The following is a 20,553-nucleotide window of genomic DNA, read 5'->3' on the forward strand; positions in this document are numbered from 1 at the left end:
GAGATTCCCCGTCCGATGAAACAGCGGAGAACTGTTTCTGTTCACATTGACTCTTAAACTACAAGTACACGGCAAACTTAGCGACACTCTGACCGTATGACCAAGAATATATAATCTTATACAAAAATCGAACTTGCTGTTAATTACAATTACCTGTTCGGCGAGACAACGTAGACAGGGCCGCCCTCGCTCTTCGGGAATACGTACGCGTCCGTTATGACTACGCCGCCGATGAGGTTGCTGACGATACCCTGCGCCATCGAGTTGATGAGCCAGAGATTCCCGAACGGCGACGAGACAATTTCCACGGGCGCACCGCGGGCGAAACTCCGCGAGGACGATTGGGTATGCAGGTAGCGGAGAGCTTGTTCGGCCGTTGATGGATTTTTCTGCGGGCGGTCCGAATCGACGCGAACCAGCAAGAAGAGCACTCGCTGCAGAGGTGACCTGCACATGTCGCGTTCGTAGAACTTCCACGTGCTGAAGAACCTGTCGAAGGTCTCCATGAGGAGCGGACATATCCAGGCGTACGCGACTCTGCCGATGTGTTGCTCGATGGTCGCGTTCAGCTCGCGCAGCACCGAAAATTCCAGCTGCTTCGCGACCTCCACAGGCGCCTCCGTCAGTTGTCCCGGCGTGATGCTCGAGATGAACTTGGATATCGCATCGGACGTGTTGACGATCGGGTCCAGCACGGTGCCGTGCGTCAATACCCAATCCCGGGAGATCGAGATGGCGGAGCTCTTCGACAATCTCGACGCTTTTCCTTCCGGCGATGACCTGTGTAACAGGAGCGCGCTGCCCGCCGTCCATACGTCCGGGTGAAACGAGGATGCGCACATCTTTCCCTCTCAATGATGCTGAGGACGTTCTGTGGATGAAAAGAGTTGCTTCGATTATCGAGTCGCCTTTTGCGCCCTGAAAAGAAAGGAAGGAAGATAAATATAATAACTGCGATAACGCGTCCCTTGAAGGAGTCCCTGAACACCTTGACGCGCTTGTCGAGGATAAATATTCGCCCGCAGATTTTGACAGCTCACTTGGCTCGAGGTCTAAAGATAGGAGGAACATTGTATTCCTTGTAACGTGAATCCACGCGGGAAGAAGTTGGTGTCGATTCGAGACTCGTATTCTCACATACAAGCAAGAGAATATATTATTTGGCTGGAAGATATGAATGATTGCCAAAGTGTTAAGGGAGCGGAGAGATCAATAGAAGCTTTACCTTCGTCTTCAAATATAAATCTACGCGCGACTGAAATCTGAATCCTACTTTGCTGTTTATTCCGTCGAAGAATTATATTTATAGGCAATTGCAAAAGAATAAGATAACATCAAGTCGTAAAGGAAAGTCGGCTTTTCATTCGTTCCAAATGTGCTCGCTGCCGTGATACCGTTACTGCCCTGTAATCACCTGCGTATAAATCGCGTGTAAAATTCTGCCGATGACGGAAATCTCACGGGAACATCGTCTTTCGATTTGTAGGGAATTACGTCGTTAAGATTGTTGACGCGCCGACGATGACGTGTAATAAGGCAGACTCCCGATCTGCCCCCGTCGCGCACGACGTCACGGCGCGCGCAGTGTCGCACCTGTTACACCTAAAGCAACAGAGCACGTTTCGCAACGCGGTAAATATTGAGCGATCAAACATCGGGCCACTCTTTCCCCTCTCTCTCGCGCGCGCGGAGCGCAGCTGCCTCATTCGTCGCGCAATTCAACGGTGAAAGGGTTAATTGTCGCGAGCGCGGCACCGTGAAATCGCGGCGTTCGCGCGATAAAAAGGGCCCCACTCGGCGGAGGAGGGAAAAGGATAGAAGGAGGTAGGGGAAAGGAAGAAAAGAATGAAAAAACACACACACACACAGATACAGAGAGACGTGCGGCAGCAGACACCGTCGCGTAATCGTGAGTCACCGCAAGCGCGCTTAAGCAAAGAGAACGAGATTAGGAATGGAAGAGCGGAGGAAGCTAGGAATGACTTGCGTTCGTCCGTCTGTCCCATCCGTCCTCGGCCGTCCCCCGAGAGCTAGAGTATCCCCCTGTAAACACAATGTGATTACGGCCGCATACCTGAACGATAACATAAGCGGCTGAAAAAAAAGCGGCGGGCTCCGACGGGACTTGGCCTCCTGTTCGCCTCCGAATGACGGAGCTTCGGAATATCGTTTGTTCCAAGAGGAATATCGTCCCACAAGAAGAAGTCACTTGTATAGATTCCGACGGTTTAGCTTCTCTTCGTCGCGATTAAAGTAAAAGTATCGACGCCTAGATGTGTACATAACTCTTTAAATACGAATATTTAAAATGTCAACGTAGAATACAAACACACATGCATACACACACTCTCTCTCTCTCTCTCTCTCTTTATGTTGAAATATTCGCACTTAAAGATACGTGTATATACATTTTATATTGAAATATTCATATATTTATTCTTTTACCTTACGTCCCCCGTTATTACACTGAGAGAAAAATATCTAAACAATAAAAAGTATTTATCCTATCCTGTGGATTCTACAATAATATAATATTATTTATTATTATTATATAGATTCAAGTTACATATGTATGCATTATTAATACCCACCGAATAAATATATTTTATTTGTTAAATATCTTCCCTCTCAGTACCAAGACTGTTTCTCTCGTTCGTCCCGTTATCGTCGATTATCACGTGCATATTGATATATTATTCGTCCATCTGACGAAATGCGATCGCGGGAAACAAATTAGATCGGCCTCTCGATCGAGTGAGTGAGAAACGATTCGTTATCAAAATTACACGGAAAACTTGGGGCACGCTTCGTTTGTACGAAGCAGACGTCGGTCTTTGCAAGTCGGATGTGAACTACTTCCGCACGCCGCGATGTTTCATAAACTATAAAAAGGATCGTTGTGATAATGCGCGGCAACGAGGGGAATTTGACATTGATCGTACAAACAAGATATTTCCCTTCTGCAAACGAAACAACTGCTTTTCTCGGATGTTTACGCGGATTCAACAAAGTCACGTGTGTTTTCAGCGTTTATGTCGTGACCAGCCAAAGTTACCGCCGTTTCAATTTTCCTGCGCTATTTTCGCAAATAATCGCCGCTTTATGCGCCTCGGGGACGTTTCAGAATTGTTGGATCTCGAAGAAGAAACGTTCCACATGTTACCCAGAAATCTCACAGCGTTCGCCGCTTACGCCGAGCAAAGTGGAGCACCGTGCTTCAGGAGAGTTCTCACAGGATAATAAAAAAAAAAAAAAGCGCTAAAAATAGTCGTGACTCAGCAGGGGCCGCGACATGTGCCCAATGATATAAAAAAAAAAAAAAAGAAGCTGAATACGCGAAAACGGCGTCCACGAAGGACGAGAGAGAGGAAGAGAGAGCGCAATACGTCACGCTTTTGCAGCGGCGTGTGACGTATTAGAAGGTCTGATTTTCCTGGAACAGTGGACGCTACTACGTAGTAGCGAACTGGTTTGACGGCACGTGTCACAAAAATGAGAAAAAAATTATCCCCCCCGAAGGGGGCGGATGGGGCACACGGGAGTCTAGAATAAACGCAAGCTCCGCTCGACGGGAACGTTTGAAAAGTCCACGACGAGATGTGATGATACATAATGCCTCTATGGAATATATTCGGCCGTAGTATAAGAAATATGCCGATCATTAGAGCCTTCAGATGGCGGCGAAACGATCCTATGGAGGTTAAACGAGCGTGAATATGTACACGCACGCGTATATGTGTGTGTAGGTTGTGTGACTACGTCACGTGTTATTCTAGAGCTAAATTGTCCGGCGGCCCGACCACGTGTTTTTGCCTATCCCGACCCAAATGGTAATAGCTATCCTAAGGTTATTCAGGTAACAAAACAGAGACGAAAATCTCTCAAGGTAACGCCTGACGGGCCGAACTCTTCAAACATAGACTTCACTTTTAGCCTTTAAAAGGCTATTACAAATATGATCTTTATTGCGCCCGATCGTCAAATTTTAACACCACGATTAATTTGCATATTTATTATTATTATTAATCTGTATATATATTCGATGACCAGTTCGGTTGTTGCGCTGAATTTGAAATTCACGAATACTATCTGAAAGATGTCTTAATATTATCTGGATAGTTTATGTGATTATAATAATTGCAAGTAAATCTGAACGGTAACTCATATCAATCGGGAATTGCTAAAACGGCGTTGCGCGCAAATATTTGCACGTTAAGCGGATTCTCGCACGCTCTCCGGGATTCACGGTCTCTCCTCCCCTTCGAATCCGCGCGTTTCCTCCCGATCGACTTCTGTCTTCTCTTCTTCTTGCTTCCTCTCTCTCTCTCCCGACAATGATGGCCGTGCGACCGCTTGCCAGCTTGCCGGGCGATCTTCAATGAAGATTGCCGACTACCCGGCCCTCCCGTGTTTCTTCTTCTTCTTCTGCCGCGTCGCGTATTAACCGCTCGTATATACGAGATGTGCACACGCAAGCATACGTGAACTTGCACCGGCCTCGCGTACGACGACTAAGCAATGTTTGTTGCACGAGTCGGAGTTTTCAAGAAACTAAAAAAAAAAAATCAAATCAAATAATGAAATAACGAATAAAAATTGATTATTCATCAAAAGGGCCATTATAAGAACCAAATTAAGATGTTTAATTGTCTGCGTCCCACCGAAGATGGTCCAAATAAGAATCGAAACATTTGGAGATTAAAAATTGTAAATATATTTTTAAATGATTGATATTACTCTAATATATATTTCTAATTTATTGCTGTACTATATAATAGCCGTAGATTTGCTCTTAATGATCCTTTCTATTGTGTTTTTATTAAATATCTACAGAGCCTTGTTAGCTTTTGTTATAAAAAAATTACAACACGCGCACTTAAAATATATTCTGAATTCCGACTCGGGGTATCTCCGATACGTGCGACTGTCCTGATAACCCAGACAACCTCGAGGATCCGGAATGTTTTGATAGTGTTGATTGTTTTGATCTCTCGCTCAACGATTATGCGCGTTATTGACTAACGGACGTTGACCGTCAAACCGCGCCGAATGTTTTGGAAATTTCGCGTGTCGCGTATTTTTCCGTGACCGAGTCATTACAATTCAAGCCGACGAGCGAGACGCACGTCGTGACGTTTATGTGTTAATCGACGCGTTAATAATCTTCATTCCAGTTGGACCCCGCAATATTTAATCGCGTTTTCGCCGGCTAATCGCATTAATTTAGCACTTCGATCAAATTATATCTTCACGCGAGTGACAGTGTCACGGAGAAGTATCTGGAATACCGCGACGAAGCAGTTAGGAGCGCAGGATGCTGGATCGGGCAGCTAGGACGGAGGAACCAGGATGCCGAGACGCGGGCAGCAACACATCATGTATTATCAGGTATGTCAAAGTATGGATTCCGAGACTTCTAGATTGTGAGTTAATCACCATAGCTGATTCTGATAACGTGCCTATTATATTATATTATTTGGTATAATTATGACATTCGGATAGCTAATAATGCAGATTCAATGTCTGCGATTGGAAGAGCGAAAACGAGACACGCGATTTACGAGGTAATCGCGCACGCTCACGTTTCTTTCCTCGCGATAATTCGCGTTGAGTGGTCCTTCGGGCGTTATCCGCGGAGTAGGACGAAATATTACGATAACGAACTGGACAGTCTAACGGACGCACGCGTCGATCGTTTTGTTTCGCATCCCTTTCTCCTCGAAGGTCTCAAAAACGATCGCGCGCCGGTCTGACCGCTCGTTTATAATACAGCGAAGCGCTAGATAAACTCCCAATTAACGTGCGCGCGCTAATTTCGTTACCGGTCTCCCGTGGAAGATGTTGCTGTAGTGAAATCAAAACGGGCATTATCGAGACCGTAGAAGGAAACAAATAGAATCGATGGGAGATTCAGGGACGAGCGGGGAAAATGACCTTGCGAAGGTTTCCCGAGAAAAGCGTCGAGATTACGGCAGATGCGCCGAAAAATGAGTTTAATAATATAAATCTTAGTGTTTCTATTTTTTTTTTACAATTTCCTCGTAGCCATCATGGATATGTCGGTATTTTGGGGTCTACTTTCCTGAAGCGTCGTTTCTCCAATTTCTTAAAAAGCGGTTACTTGCGAGACAATATGTGATTATTCTCAAAAAGAAAACTACAACATATTTTAGTAGGGAAATATTGCCGCTTTGTGTCCATGCACATGCATTTTAATTCCACAACCTCAACGGGAGAAACAAAATGGCATGTCGGTTTTGGTACTTTTTCCCTGTACGTGCAAGGCTAGAAATCGTGTAATTTCCGATGACGTCGATTGGTATGACGATCGGAACATGCATCGCTCTCTCTCTCTCTCTCTGTCGAGCGACGCGCGTTGGCCGTGTTTTACGAGCCACCCAATATACGATACCGGCGAAGTAAATTGCACGATTCGCTCGGGACATCCGCGGACGAAGAGCGGCCCGCGTCACCACCCACCGCGATTTTCCCTCCTCGTTGCTCGCTCCCATTATGCCGAGTAATCCTTTTGTATATTTAAGCGCGAGCGCTGGCGCGCGAGCAAAAAGCACGCGGCGGCGGCCACGTCGCCGCGCCTGTTCGATAACTGACCGGTTCTACTGCGAGCGGCGTGCCGCTATCTAATTTTCTGCTCGTGACTTAGATCGAATAACGATGGTCTTCCGTACCATTTAAGTCGCGCTGCCTAGGCCGCTCGCGGCGCGTTCAATTACTGAAACATCGCCGGTAATCGGATTTCGCAAACACCGCGCCGTGGAAATTGTGAGATCGCCGGCCGCTGCAAAGGCCGCGGCTGGTGGCTCGCCGGATCGCGCGCGATCCAGCTTCTCTCTCGTCCCGCGTCGCAATTTATGCGATAATTAATAAGTGCCCGCCGCACTCGGATCGACCGCCGGATGGCCGGATCGCTGCCGGTGGCGGTGCACGTTCGAGCCGTTTTTCCTTTTCTCGCGACGGCCTCGGACGTCCCCCCGTTTCACCGAAAAGCGTGAAGCTTCCGCTCGAGACGGTGGATAGCTCGTGTGTCGAATCTCGAAAAAAAAAGCAGCAGTGGTGACGCAACGCAGCGAAGATATGAAGTCGTCGTCGCGAAATTGCTGGACGTTGAAACGCATCACCTTCAGGGGAAGCGGGGGGGAGGGATATCGCGCTCGACGAACCCTCCGGGGAAGCGTATCGCGCGCGGATCGGCCTCTAATGTGGGCATTATCGATGGCGACGTATCTCATTCCTACCATAAAGGAAACACGTATATACGCGACGTGCCAAGGTCGCCGCTTGGTTCGGCCTCAAGGCCACGTCCCGGGCCGCGTCCGTCCAGAAAACACCGCAGGTCATCGTCGTCGTCGTCGTCGTTCGCTCGCTCGCTCGCGCTAACTCGTCGACGATGGTCGCGGGGCCGCGTCGTTTTCTTCCCATCGCCGGGGATTGGCTTCCTTTCGTGGCCGAACGAAAAATCACGCGGCTCTCTCGTTCGGGATGGGAAATCGCCGGCGTCGGCAAAAGGAAGAAAGCGCGCAGAAGCGGAGAAGCCGCTGGGGCGTGTCCGGGACGACTAGTAAGCTGGACTAGTTTTTGCTCGAGTCTTGCACCGGTAGACCGCTTGGCACCTCGGAACGTACGGTGCACCGTGCAGCTCGTTATCGTGCCTCGGGCCGGAACACGATCTGCCGCTCCATGGAGAGCTCTCGGACGGAGAAGGGACCGGCGGTTCGTTCGCTCGCTGCTTTCCAGCGAACGGACGACGAACGGACTCCTCGGGAAAATGGGCGAATTACGAGAGAATCGACGGAAGTCGACACGTTGGAAATTCCCCGAGCGAGTCGAGCCTCGAAAGATCGGCTCTCGCTCACTTCTCGTCCGCTTCTTTTTCCCTCCCGACAACAGCTCTCCTGGCCGATTCGTCTCAATCCCCCGCCGATTCGGCCGGTCTCGATTGATTCTAATGATTTCCGGCGACGGTGAGCGCACGCGTGGCACAGCGGAAGGATAAAGCCGCGGAAAGAAGTTGCATTTATCGTTGGAGAAAGGAAAGAAACTTGCAACATTCTTTCTCCCCGGCTCTCCTCGCGTTACTTGCTTCCCCGTCTACGGTCTAACTCGCTATATCGGTTGTGATATCGTTATTAACCCACACGCCGACTTCAATCGAAATATCGATACGTGTACAATGTACTTCGCTTTCGACGCCCAACGATTCGCGACTCTCAATAATTGTTTATTGTTACTACTGTGAAATACTCCCTGCTGCGTGCGTGTGTATAGCGACGAGGCTTGCGTTTCGTCCGTTAACGCTTAGACTGCCCGCTTAGTTTCGAACCCATGGGGCCCAAAGTGGCGAACCGCACGCAACGTATACATAGTCAGAGTACAAAATAAACCATGCGTCCAAGAAAGGAATAATGGCAGTACTTATATCCTTCCATACGTATTCCACATCTCATGTGTTATTTAATGTATCGTACTCTTGAGAAATTCATATAATAATAAGCATAATTGCACGGATCGCTCGCCGAAATGTCACGAAGAATATGTGTAACTTTGATCATTTTATAACAAGTATATAATGTTAATTTTTTTATATTAATAGGAGATAAGGAGGTATATCACAGGACCTTTAAGTAAATGAATCTGGAAACGATTGAACAATACTTTGATGAATGTAATTGTTAAGTTTTCAATTTAAAATACTAATTATTATATGAGCGACATGTGGCAATTTAAATGTTAACGGAGATCATAATAATCATAATTCATTGCGCATACGATTAACGAATAGATTTATTCCTTCCAAGTGAGAAACCTCGTCTTCGACGGAGGAGAGATCGAGGAAGCGGTCGTGAGCCAGAAATCGCCAGTCGCAAAAATCACAGCAAGTCGCGAGGATCGTTTTAGGCGTCGCAAGGGTAGCCAGTAGTAACAGCCGGCTTGCTGCAGACTCGAGGAAGCCGCCGAAGAAGAGAGAGCGAGAGAGAAGAGAGTGCACAAACGAGTGCAAAGCGCAGCTCGCTCGTGAAAAAAGGAGCAATTCTGGAGCCTTGATACGCAAGGACAAATATACTTACCTCGCGCAAAGTATCTATAAATAGCCACGTGTCGTCGTTGCCGCCGCCGACGTCTCGCGAGTATTTCCTTCGCGATACGAGGAGGCTCACTCGCGCTCTTTCCTTCTCCCCCGTCGGATTTCGGTCGCACGTGCGCGAGAGCGTGGAAAACGCGCAATCGTCGACGACAGTTTCATAATTCATAACTGCGATAGTCGGTGGACGCACCGGGTAAAGGGAACTCGTGTGCGACGTGCTCGTCGAGACGCGTTCGCGAATAAATATAAATTCGTCTGACCGAGAGAGAGAGAGAGAGAGAGACTCCGATCTCTGAGAAACCGCCCGGTGCACATATCCGCTGGAAAGTCCGAGCAGCAGTTAACGAATATTCGATCCGACGTGAAAGCGTGTGCAAGGTGATATTCCGCGATGTGGCTCGCATCGGTGCTTCAATGAAGGAAGATAAATTATTAGGGATACCCATAAGTAATGCCGTTTTTTTCAGATTGAATAAACATCGCCACCTTGAAATTGAAAGCTGATCCCAAGCAAACCATTCGAGAGATAGAAGAAGAATTATTATCAATAACGATGGGGATTATGTCGTGGATTAATCTGTACTAAATGTTAAATCAAATTTAATTTTTTACAAGTATCGAAAAGCGACGTTACTCATGGGGTACCCCTAATGTGACGTAAAATTTCGAGATTTCGATTTTATCGTGAGCCTCTCTCTCTCTCTCTCTTTCTCGCTCTCCTTATGTTTGTACGTTAGGCAGCGTGTACACCTGACATTCTAACTCTGTTCACTTGTACGATTTGCGATCTTCCACGTTGCGTTCGCGTACAAATGTAAAGTTGGAATCGTAAGAAAACTGTGTACATGATTGCACGCGTTGCGACTTTGGACCTCTTCGTGGGTCTCTTGACGTGTGATACTAGCTGGGCATTTAACACTAGTCTTAGTGTTAAACTGGAAAGTATGTGAGTGTGCGCGCACACGTTGCGAGGCGTATGCGGCACGCACGGCTACGAAATTGGCTTCGCGTATGTCACACACTCAAATCTATAAAGAGAGAAAGAGAGACAGATAGACAGACAGACAAAGAATGACAGAAGAAAGAGGGAGGAGAGGGGGGGAGGGAGAAAAAAAAAGAGATTCGTCGTTACGCCTCCGTTGGATGGCAGAGCCTTCGGTAAATCGCCACGGTGTTTTACACAAGCGCGGGCGCGCAGATCGCATTGTGGACCACGATAATGGGCTATTGTTCCGAAGTACCGCGGATATGCTCGGCCGAGAATCGTGGAGGGGGGAGGAGGGGAGCACACTGCCGGCTGGCGACATGTTCGAGATATAGAGTGTGTGTGTGTGTGTGTGTTCCTCCTCTGCTTTTATTTTCCTTTTTTCCTCGTCCCGCTCTCACCGGCCGGTCCAGCCGAACGGACTCGCTCGTTCGTTCCGGAATCGCACAATCGTCGATATAACGTGGCCGAGCGAGATCAAAAGCCACGCGTCTTGTGCCGCTCCCGATCTCGAGAGCGCGATAAGCGAGGCGATCGGCGGCGAGGTTCCAATGCGTCTCCGCTAATTAATAGCCGAGAGATCCCGCGCGCCTCCTCCGTCGCGTATCTCGCGGTGGTGGTAAACGTCTGTTTCGGCGATCCGAGTCGCGGAAGACGAGTCTACTCGGCTGCAATCTCCACGTGCGAGAGCAGTTAAACGTAATGATCATTTCGGCAGAGCGCGATTAACCGTCCGGACGATCGGGATCTCTCGGATGTGGACGCACATCCGTTACATCCCCCCGGAGTGGTCACGCACTCTTGAATGCAGCACGAGTGGTCACACGCGGATGACAGGCGTCCTCCATTTTAAATTGACATATTTTCGATGGGAAAAATAACATCGTTTTAGAAAATACATATTTGTATACGAAAGTAAAGGTCGTGAAAGATCTGATTGAAAATAAAGCTAAGACCATCCTTCCCGTGATGTCGCGTGGTGGATCACGCGGCACGACGCTCTTCCGGATACCTCGGCGCGGCGAAGAGATTACGGCAGACCCATAAAGGGTCCCGCGTTCGGTGTCGACACTCGCGTGATACAGTCGGATGGCCTTGATTTCGGTATTACATCAGCGAGCACGAACTGGAGAACGGGAGCGAGGAGGCCTTCGTCATCGAGCGAGTCGCCAGCTGGTCTCTCTCCGCTGGGCGTTAAAGCGTATCTACGGTGTGTTCGCAGGACAGGGGCTCGTCTTACAATGAGGTGTCCGCAGGTGCGAGGTGAGGACGCGGGAGGACCCTCGCTTATCTTACCGAGAAATCGTCCTCGCACCGCCGTGGCATCTTAACGAGCGGAAAACGAGCGATGGCGACGCTCGCGAAAAAGGGACAGAGAAAGAGAGAGAGAAGGGGGGAGGGGACGGAAGCGGGAGAGCACCAGAATGGACCAAGGGGGACAAAAGAGCCGCTCTGAAGCCGCTCGAGGTGTGGCTGGTCGAGCAGCCGAAGAGAGGAACAAAGAGAAAGTACCATCGGGATGTTCGACGTGATCGTTGACATTTCCCCCGAGTTCTCTCGTCGATCTCGCAATTTCTCGCGAGACGCTCTGAGATCCAAAGGGATCCGGAATAGCGGGGTCCGATAATCTCTCTCACGAATTGCCGAAACCGGGATAGTGACATCTTCGTTTCTGTAACATCTACACACCGATATAAACCGATATAAATCAAGGATATGAAATTCTGCTATTCAAGAGCATTTAAGAGCCTCTCCTTCCGTCGAAATCACCGAAGAATGGCAAGGGAGAGGCTCTTTTTTTCTCTGCTGGAAAGGAAAGCGTTGAAAAGAGGGGAGGCAAGTGGAAAAGGGAAAAAAGGAAACGGTAGAAGGGGGACAGAGAGATGAAGGAGAGAGGAAGGAAAGAAAAGTGTGCATAGAAAAAAGGTACGGCGGACGGGGAGAGCGTGTAATGGGAAAACGCAGAGGAGAGAAAGAGAGAGGAGTGAAGAAGACGAAGCGAAGCGATGGAGACAAATCGAAGGAAGCGAAAGGGAGGCGGAGATAGAGGCGACTAGAGGGGAAGAGAGGGAGAGAGAGAGAGAGAGAAAGAGAGTAGAACGTAGCTAGTCGCCTAGACAGCGTGGCAGCGGCGCGGTAGAAATCAACTAAAAGGAGAGCTCGCGTACACGCACGCACGTAACTGCGCGCGTACAGCGCCTGGCAGCGACGACGGTTTCTCTCTATCTCTCTCTTTCTCTTTTTTTTCTTTTTTTCTTTCGGTCTCTCTGTGGCTCGACGACGGCAACGAACGCGCCATGTCGGCCTGCAAAGACGACGACGATGTCGTCGTTGACCAACCAACCGACGTCGAGATCGGTTTAATGAATTTCTCGTCATCGTCACCGTGCCACGAATATAATAGAGAGAGATGCGATACAAGCCGGGGAAAATAGAGAGACGGGCACACTAGGTGCATCATCGACGAGATATTCCGGCTAATGGTCGTTCCTCCGGGGGCAAGTGGACGATACGCGGAGGTCGGGAGACCGTAATCTAAGAGGGAATGCGGCGACTCGTCGCCGTTGATCCATAAATGTTGTCGACGATTCGTGTTTCCTCTCCCGTGGTAGTGGCGTGAATTCTATGCGAGAACCCACGTAGATATTTCCCAACTGAAATATTTATAATTATTTACGGAAAAATCGGGCCGGATTCTAAGTGGATCCCGAGAAATCTTCTATGTGGATAGCTCTAGAGCTCCAACTTGTTTTTTTTTTTTTTTTTTACCGGGGCTACAGCTAATGCGAGTTGCGCTGTTTAGAGCTGTTCTCGCAGTCTAGCGATGTTTGCACGTTTCATTCACGCGCGTTTCGTATTGGTTACTACCGCGCAGCTAGTAATAGGTAACATCGCAGAAAACCGAGCCGCTATATACGCACTCGGAATTTAGTTCTGGCTCTAGAACTCCGGCTCCACCCGCTGCCGAGGCTATACAGGCCAATGTGAGCATTTTAAAGCTTTCCTCGTGATCTTCGCGATATTTGCACGTCTCATAAGCGCGTTTCGTATTGATCACCGCACCGTAGCGGAGTAGCCACCGTTGTGCCACTTGTTAGCGAATGGTCATTTCTCTCGTGGTCAGATTAGCGTAGCGCGCACAAGCACGGCAAAGGACTCACTCAGAGGTTCTCTATGGACCGCGCGATAAGTAACACACGTTTATGCCGAAGGTATCCTTCATCGTGTCTAAATGTTCATCGTCCCGAAGAAGCGCCGGATTCGTCCCGTTATCCGTTCGAGCGACACACGAGATTCCGAAACGACGGAATCCCATGAGAACCGAGTTTTCTCTGTGTATCTAAATATATATTCGTCGTCGGCGTTCCTACGGGTGTTTGGAGAGAGAACACATTTCATCGGAGCCTTCAAATCCGAACTATACAGAGCTACTTGTTATCAAAGGCCGTATATATTTAGAAATCTGTCACAGGAAATCCATCCAGGATTTTATCTGTCCTTTTCCCCGATCTTATCACAAATCCTTATCTCGCTTCTCGATTTATAAACTTGTTCCATTATAATTTTAGTTCAGCTTAACTTTCACTTAATTTCAACGCTATAGTTTTTTAGCTTGCTTAGGTTTTGCTTAGTTTAGTTTTACTCTTTTCCGTTCAGCATGTCTCACGTTATGATACGCTACTCCTCACAGTCAACTTAGCTGTTGGCTAATTATTACTTCGCTCTTGATGATAATTTGTACATTGTCCCTCATGTTACATATTACACATTATATACTCTATTTCCACATATTGCATATTCTGCATCATCTTGTTAACGATTGAGGGAACTTGCGTCCTAGAGTACTGAATAAATAACGCTCCCTCTCTCTCTCTCTCTCCGTCACGGCCAATATTTCCGATCATTCCGATATTTCGTCGAAATACGACGATTTCGCGCAGCGATTCCCGACGATTTCTACAGCAGCGTCGTTCATCACGTCCTCGCAACGCCGCGCAATCACACCGCGCAAGAGGAACGCGAGCGGAATTTCAACTCGGCTTGCGCGCGCTCACCTCGAGAATTCGTCGTTTTTGAGCGTGTGCGTCCGCCTCGCTGAAGTGAATGGGAATTGAGAGAAGCAGCCTCGGGACGACGGGTAGGTAACGTACGTAACGCGTATGGAGAACCGTGTGTACGACTAGGCGCGCGCGCGCGTTTCTAAAAGCTTTTCCCATATGGTAGCTATAGTCGTTCCGGTGCAACCACCACCACGCGGACTTTCATTTACCATAATAAGATATGTGGAGGAACGGCCGGTCGATCTATATATAGCCGACCCGCGGTAATTTCATCGAGAGGAATGCGCGCTCGCGTTTCCTTCGCTCTCGGACGAAAATTAACGCGCAATTCCGCGGCAGGCCCAGCTAACGAGAGAACGATCGGGCCTCTCTCGGAACGAAGCAGTCTGTCCACGTGGGCACCTGACATTTCGGCATTCACGGAGAGAATGTACGTCGCGACGAAAGAATAATTCGGCGAGACGGAAACGGCCTTTTGACGCCTCTTTCTGTTAACAGGATGTTGACGTCATCCTGTTTTACTCGTTGCTGGCTGTTCAAAATTAAAAATCCTTTTGCCACAATTACGCAAATACACACGTTAATATAAGCGAGAACGGTCGATTTTATTCAAAAAACGAAAGGAAAACGAAAGGAAGGACGGATTATAAAACTTTTTTCCGCTTTCTGAATATAGTCTATATATATATATATTGCATTGTAATTTGTTTACTTCTATTGCAATCAATAGTTTTCATCTTAAAAATTGGGATCACTTCGAAATAAGAAAAAAAACCGACTCGAAAGGGTTAAACTGCTTGCTGAGCGTGTAGCCGAGCTCGGCCGCTCGGCGGCACACGCCGCCGGTGTACAGAGAGAGACATGCCGAGAATTGGAAAGGCTTTCCGTGCGATGAATTCATGCAACACGCAGACTGAATTGCGCGCCGAGAAGTCTCGCTGTCTCGTGCGAGCAAGTGTACGATCAGTGCGGCGGAATCTCGCTCTTCTTCTCCTCCTCCTCCTCCTCTTCTTCCTTTTTACCCTCTTTGTGAGATACCAATGTATGTGTCGCGAGACGACAGCGGGAATGACGACGACAGGAGTGGCGAGAAGAAGACAGTGATTTCGGTCGGACTTTCGCAGCCGCAGTTGCGGAAAAATTGGAATTTTACTGATCTTTCGCCATCACGTTATCACCGTAATGATAATCTCGACCGAAATCGCCAATTACCTCGTCGCGGGATAATCGCGGGAGCCACTTGTTTGCGGCATCGGAACGAAATTTCGCGGAATACTTCGTCCGTTTCACTCTCAGCTCTCTCGTGTTCACACTCGACACCTGGACTTCAGTCCCCGGAAGAAACTAACCCGGAATCTGCCGGCGCTCCGGGAAAAATCACTTGCCGATGTTACGTGCCGCGTAGCACGAACACCACCGGCTATTTCTAAACGCGGGCTTAACCAAAAGCGCCGCTAATTCGGAGAACTTCTGTTTCGGTACCGCGAGCGAACCGTATTGACACATTTCGTCTCACGTGTCGTCATTACGCGACTCCCCCCCCCCCCCACACATACACACGTGCTNCTCGATACCGAGAATATCGATGCCTCGTAAACTTCGTAAATTGAGGCTTACGGGGGCGTTTTTTATCCTAAATGTGTTTTGCATTCTGCAAAAAATGATCGTGCGATTAGTCAAACAGAGAGCAATTGCGTCTTTCGTCACTGTCACCTATCTGTCGCGCGGACGAGTGTTCTCACCAATCGCCAGTCGTGATGATCGAAGTAGGCTTATGTAAATCGACGTTCCTCAAGGGTCGACGACGTCTGCGTCATTGTGACGTCAGAAATGGGGAAATACGGACGAGCAATTCTCGCGACTTACGTTCACGTGAATGATTTATCGTCGGTGTGAGCGTTTCAGCCGAAGAAGTAGTCTCTCGTGAAACGTGTCAGAAATCCTGAAACGAGCGCAGCTAATCGCGCAAAAATGCGGCGCAGTTCTTGAAATCGCGTTATCTTCCTGCGGTTTTCGAGACGTCCTCGATAAATATATCGTTGCCGCGTATATTTGGTCGTTCTATCTTTCTAAAAATAGCACATAAACTTACAGCTGATAATTTATTATTAATGATTAATTTGCTATTATTAATTAATTAATTATTAAAAGAGAGAGTGATATTATTATACATTTATATGATCACTTATATTTTGCAATGATAATTTGTTTATAATCAATATTCTAAATTAAGAAATTAACGATTACATTCAAAGTCAAAGCGTTGTTCAATCGATTCTAAACTCGAAGTTATGCAATATTTATCACTTAGAACGTCATTCATAAAAATACATAAAAATGTGGCGACACTTGGTTGGTTTTTTTGAGAAAAAAAAAAACAGTATTTTGTTGCAAATTTATATATTTACTCGAAATAAACTCTCTCTTAGAAGAAACAACAATCGATATAATCGTGAATGTTTAACGTAGATACGTACTTATTTGTCAAAATAAATATATAAACTGTCAGTGGGACAGTTACGAGACGAATAGACTTTTGAACTTGAGTAATTCTAATTTTATCTTATCTGAATTTATTTATACAACTAAATCTATATCCCTAAGAACGCGCGAAACACTCAGGCACTCCCGTTCCGCCGCATATATATTTTTGCGACACACGGGTGCCCGTAATAACAGCACTACGTGGATTGAATGAGACTGATTCGCGAGATTTGAGGGAACGCGTCTCGCTGGATTCGCCGCTGATAAATGCGCGCGCGCACGTACAGTAATCCGCGATAGATAAAATTACACCCGCGATCCAGATGCAAATACAGGGCTCCGGTTGCAAGTTTGAGATCTCAAAATCGCGACCTCGCCTGGCACACATCGAATGGCACGCTAACATAAACACGCAGAATTTCCGTCGAGTCGAGGGAAGCCGAAATTATCAATTCCAAATCCGCGACGGAGGGAGCGCGCGGCCGACTATGAATATGCGTCCATTTGTACCAGAACACGTCGTACGCCGCAAATAAAGCGGCGATCAGGCTCGCGACTCACGTGTCACAGCGACTTCGCCGTAATTACGAATCCCTCCCACTTGGTATTCATCGTTCGCGCCAGCATGTGGAGGCTCCATTCACGAAAATTCCGACAACCGCCACCGCCGCCCACTGAGCACGCGTGCACCGCGTCGTCCGACACGTGTGTCGACCGGGGATACAATTTCACCGCATCGGCATCTATCCCCCCCTCCCTCTCTCTCTGTCCACGTGTGCCCTAAAATTGCCGTTAATCATCCGACTCTGTTTGCAACTCGTATATTCAGGTCTCACTCCTTTCTCTCGGAATCGCCATAGCAGAGGGAGGGAGGGGAACTCGGCTGCTCCCCGGGTGACGCGAAGAAGCAAGCCCGACGGGGTGGTAGATGAAACTGGGAGATCAAAAAGAAGAATTTTTCCGCCGTGTCGCGTAAGAAAAAACACCGACGCCGTGGCTACTTATTACTCGTAACGAGGAAGATTGCAGACTCTATTTCTGTTCCGTTCACACAATTAGGGCATCCTCGTGCTCACCGATGGCGGCGGCCGTGGGAAACAACGCGGGGGATGGATGATACGAGATGTGTGGTAAAAGGGTGAGTTAGCGAGAGAGAGAGAGAGAGAGAGAGAGAGATGTGGCGATAACGCTGGCGGATGATGAAGATCGCGGAGGCGAAGACAGGAGGAGGACGAGAGGAGACCACGCGGACGCCCCGTCGAGAGGTGTGTATATTAGACACGGAGCGTCGCGACGCACGAATCAGAAGGACGTCGGACACTCGAGAGACGCGATCGTGAAGTAACCCCACGACCATCGAAGGAGAATCCTCTTCGACAGGATCTGAGCACGGTACGTGAGTACGACGTTTGTACTTCGCTTCGCGATACGGTGAAAATAGCGGCGTCTGCTGTTTTCAAGCAATTCGGACGACTCGCTCTCACAGTGTTAACGAACTTGCGCGACATTACTTATGTCAACCCAGTTGCATCTCGATATTAAAAATCCGCTCCCGGGCTCTTGCATCATCGAAACGGTTTCTCCGCCGAGCATAAAAGGTCGATGTTTACAGCAACATTGTGCCGTTTAAAATGGCATCTACGCAATTTGCCCCGCACGTATTTCACGGCAACGTCCGCGGCCACGTGTACTTTCCCCCGCGGGAATTATCGATCGCAGCATTCGTGCCGAAAGTTCTGCTCGACCAGGAACAAACGCACGCAATATAAATGCGAGATTCGACGTGTCGGAAAAAGGCAAATCGATAGTGAAAATAACTCTAAATCAACTTCTCCGACGCTGACTTGTGCGTCGGGAAGAGAACGCCGTTCGAGAGAAAGGAAGAAAAAGCGCGAACCTTCCGCGACCGTACGGATTTCTCCCTCGCATTCGATCTCGGCGTATATTATTTTAATTGGTTATTGCCGACCGTTCGATAATAACCGCCTTGGCATAAACAATTCAGGTCACACCCGCGGAGCAAGACGCGTGTCGCGCTCGCAACCCGCGCGCGCCTCGCTCTCAAGAACGCGAGCTATTTGTCGTATTCGTTATGAATAATAAAGCTATTACGCGCGTACGCTTTATACGTTAGCGGCTTGTTAATGAATCGTGTTGTTGTCGGGGCGCAGTTTCCGGTAACCGACGACGACGACCGCGGTGCGTACGATGAACATTGCGAAACCGGTCGCTCGCGTGTCAATGGAATCACGAGGAGCCCAATAATCAAATCCGGCGCGATCTTCGCGACTCTTTTTACACATTCCTCGACACGCCTCGTCATTACGTCATTACGGTTTTATCGTGTACGTCGCGCACACGATATACACGAAAGAACGTTGGGATATCGTATATGTCGGGAATTTAACAGGTAAATTTTAACACAAGTATAACAAAATGGTTTTTCACTACGTAGAGGGAGAAAAAAAAAGAAGAGAAACTGAAAACCACTCTGGAACGGCACAAAGATGTGTGGTTGCCCGAGAAACAGAGTTTCTCCGATCGAGGGAGAAATTAATCGCAAAGGAGTCGATTAGTTTTTCGTGCTCGCTTCGAATCTCATTTTCCTCGTGTGAACTGTGTCAGGCGTTGCACCTTGAGGCATCGCGTCGCGTGTAAGAATTTTTCTTTGTCGAGTCTATTAGCCGTTGTGTGCATTTGGTGCTAAAAACGAGGTAATGAATATGGAGCTTAAGACGTATCCTAGAATTATTGCCATTCACTTACGTTGCCGGCTTGCATAATACGGGACACCTGATGCACACGCGTTGCGTTTTGCATCAGAACTTTCGACATCCTTATCGGGAATACAAAATCTCTGAGGTAAGCGGTTTTAATTCACACCGATCCTCAGTATCGCGAGAGGGAGGGAGGGAAAGAGAGAGAGAGAGAGAGTGAGAAAAAGAAACATTGACTTTATCGCGTCGCGCAGATAAAACGTATCATTACTCAAGAAAATCGTTACAAGAAATGAGAAACGAGGAAAATAAAAGAGCGAATTTCGTTCCTTTCGCCCACTTTTCTTGGACACAAACGAGCACAGTCAAGCACGGTCCTCTTTCTCCGAGAAAAAGGAAAGAAAGAATACAATAAAAATAGAAAAAAATATTATGAACGGGCTATAGCCGATCGGAAAAGCGAAAGATGCGAACTAAGAGTAAGATGGATACGCGGTTGTAGTAAAAGAATGCGTGCCGAATCAATTTTAAGTGACTGTCATTCGCACCGTTTAGGTCACCGGTAATCCGCGTTGTCGTATTATGAGCCAAAAAGCGAAAACGAGCGCGAAGATCCGTTTCCGATGATCGAACTTTCGCGTTTATCCCTCATTCCTCGCGTCTTGTTCCCGCGTCTGGTCGGCCAGTGCGCGTATTTACGGCAGCTTTCGAAGAATCGCTTAAGCGCGCGCTCTCTTGCGCGGCGCGGAATTGCTCGGCCGCGATTTAAGCGAGCGGCAAAAGTAAACGCGTCGCAAACTGGCAGTAAGGAGAAAATGAAATTGCGCGATTCCATTGTCGCTCGTCGTCGTCGCGATGACGTAGCCGACGAAATGAGATCGCGTCGACGAGAGAGAGAATCGCGCGACGAGAGATCGTCTTCGGACGCGCGGCATGGGCGTACGCAACGGGGGAGCCCCGGTCGTCTCTCGTCCTCCACCCGCGACCCTTCCACTCGGAGAGCCGGACTCATCGGCCAAGCGACATCTCAATTCTCCGCCGATTCGCGTAAAATTCACAAACGACACAAGAAAGCTTATATCGTTCGATCTTGCGTTTATTAGTGTCCAAATAATTATTATCGATCGTATCGAGACACGTTGTTCCTCGATCCAAGTTTGGAGATAATTTGACGGTGAATTAAGCGATCCTTTCAAATCGGTC

At 48.1% G+C, this 20,553-nt stretch overlaps 2 protein-coding genes across 5 annotated transcripts in view; one reads left to right on the forward strand and one right to left on the reverse strand.

The window, feature by feature from the left end:
* LOC106748491 (peroxisomal leader peptide-processing protease) overlaps nt 1-20,553 on the reverse strand; it is a 73,394-nt gene that overhangs the window by 4,646 nt on the left and 48,195 nt on the right. For all 3 annotated transcript variants that reach the window (XM_014627067.1, XM_014627065.1, XM_014627066.1), the window contains one exon: nt 154-871. In XM_014627067.1, the coding sequence (XP_014482553.1) occupies nt 154-842 (689 nt within the window). In that variant the 5' untranslated portion in view covers nt 843-871. The remainder of the gene's footprint in view (nt 1-153; nt 872-20,553) is intronic.
* LOC106748495 (ion transport peptide-like) overlaps nt 17,952-20,553 on the forward strand; it is a 46,488-nt gene continuing 43,886 nt past the window's right edge. For both annotated transcript variants that reach the window (XM_014627071.1, XM_014627073.1), the window contains exon 1: nt 17,952-18,025. The gene's annotated coding sequence lies outside the window, so the exon portion shown is untranslated. The remainder of the gene's footprint in view (nt 18,026-20,553) is intronic.

Source organism: Dinoponera quadriceps, unplaced genomic scaffold, assembly GCF_001313825.1.
Source record: "Dinoponera quadriceps isolate SergipeBrazil2010 unplaced genomic scaffold, ASM131382v1 scaffold2915, whole genome shotgun sequence".
Classification (NCBI taxonomy): domain Eukaryota; kingdom Metazoa; phylum Arthropoda; class Insecta; order Hymenoptera; family Formicidae; genus Dinoponera; species Dinoponera quadriceps.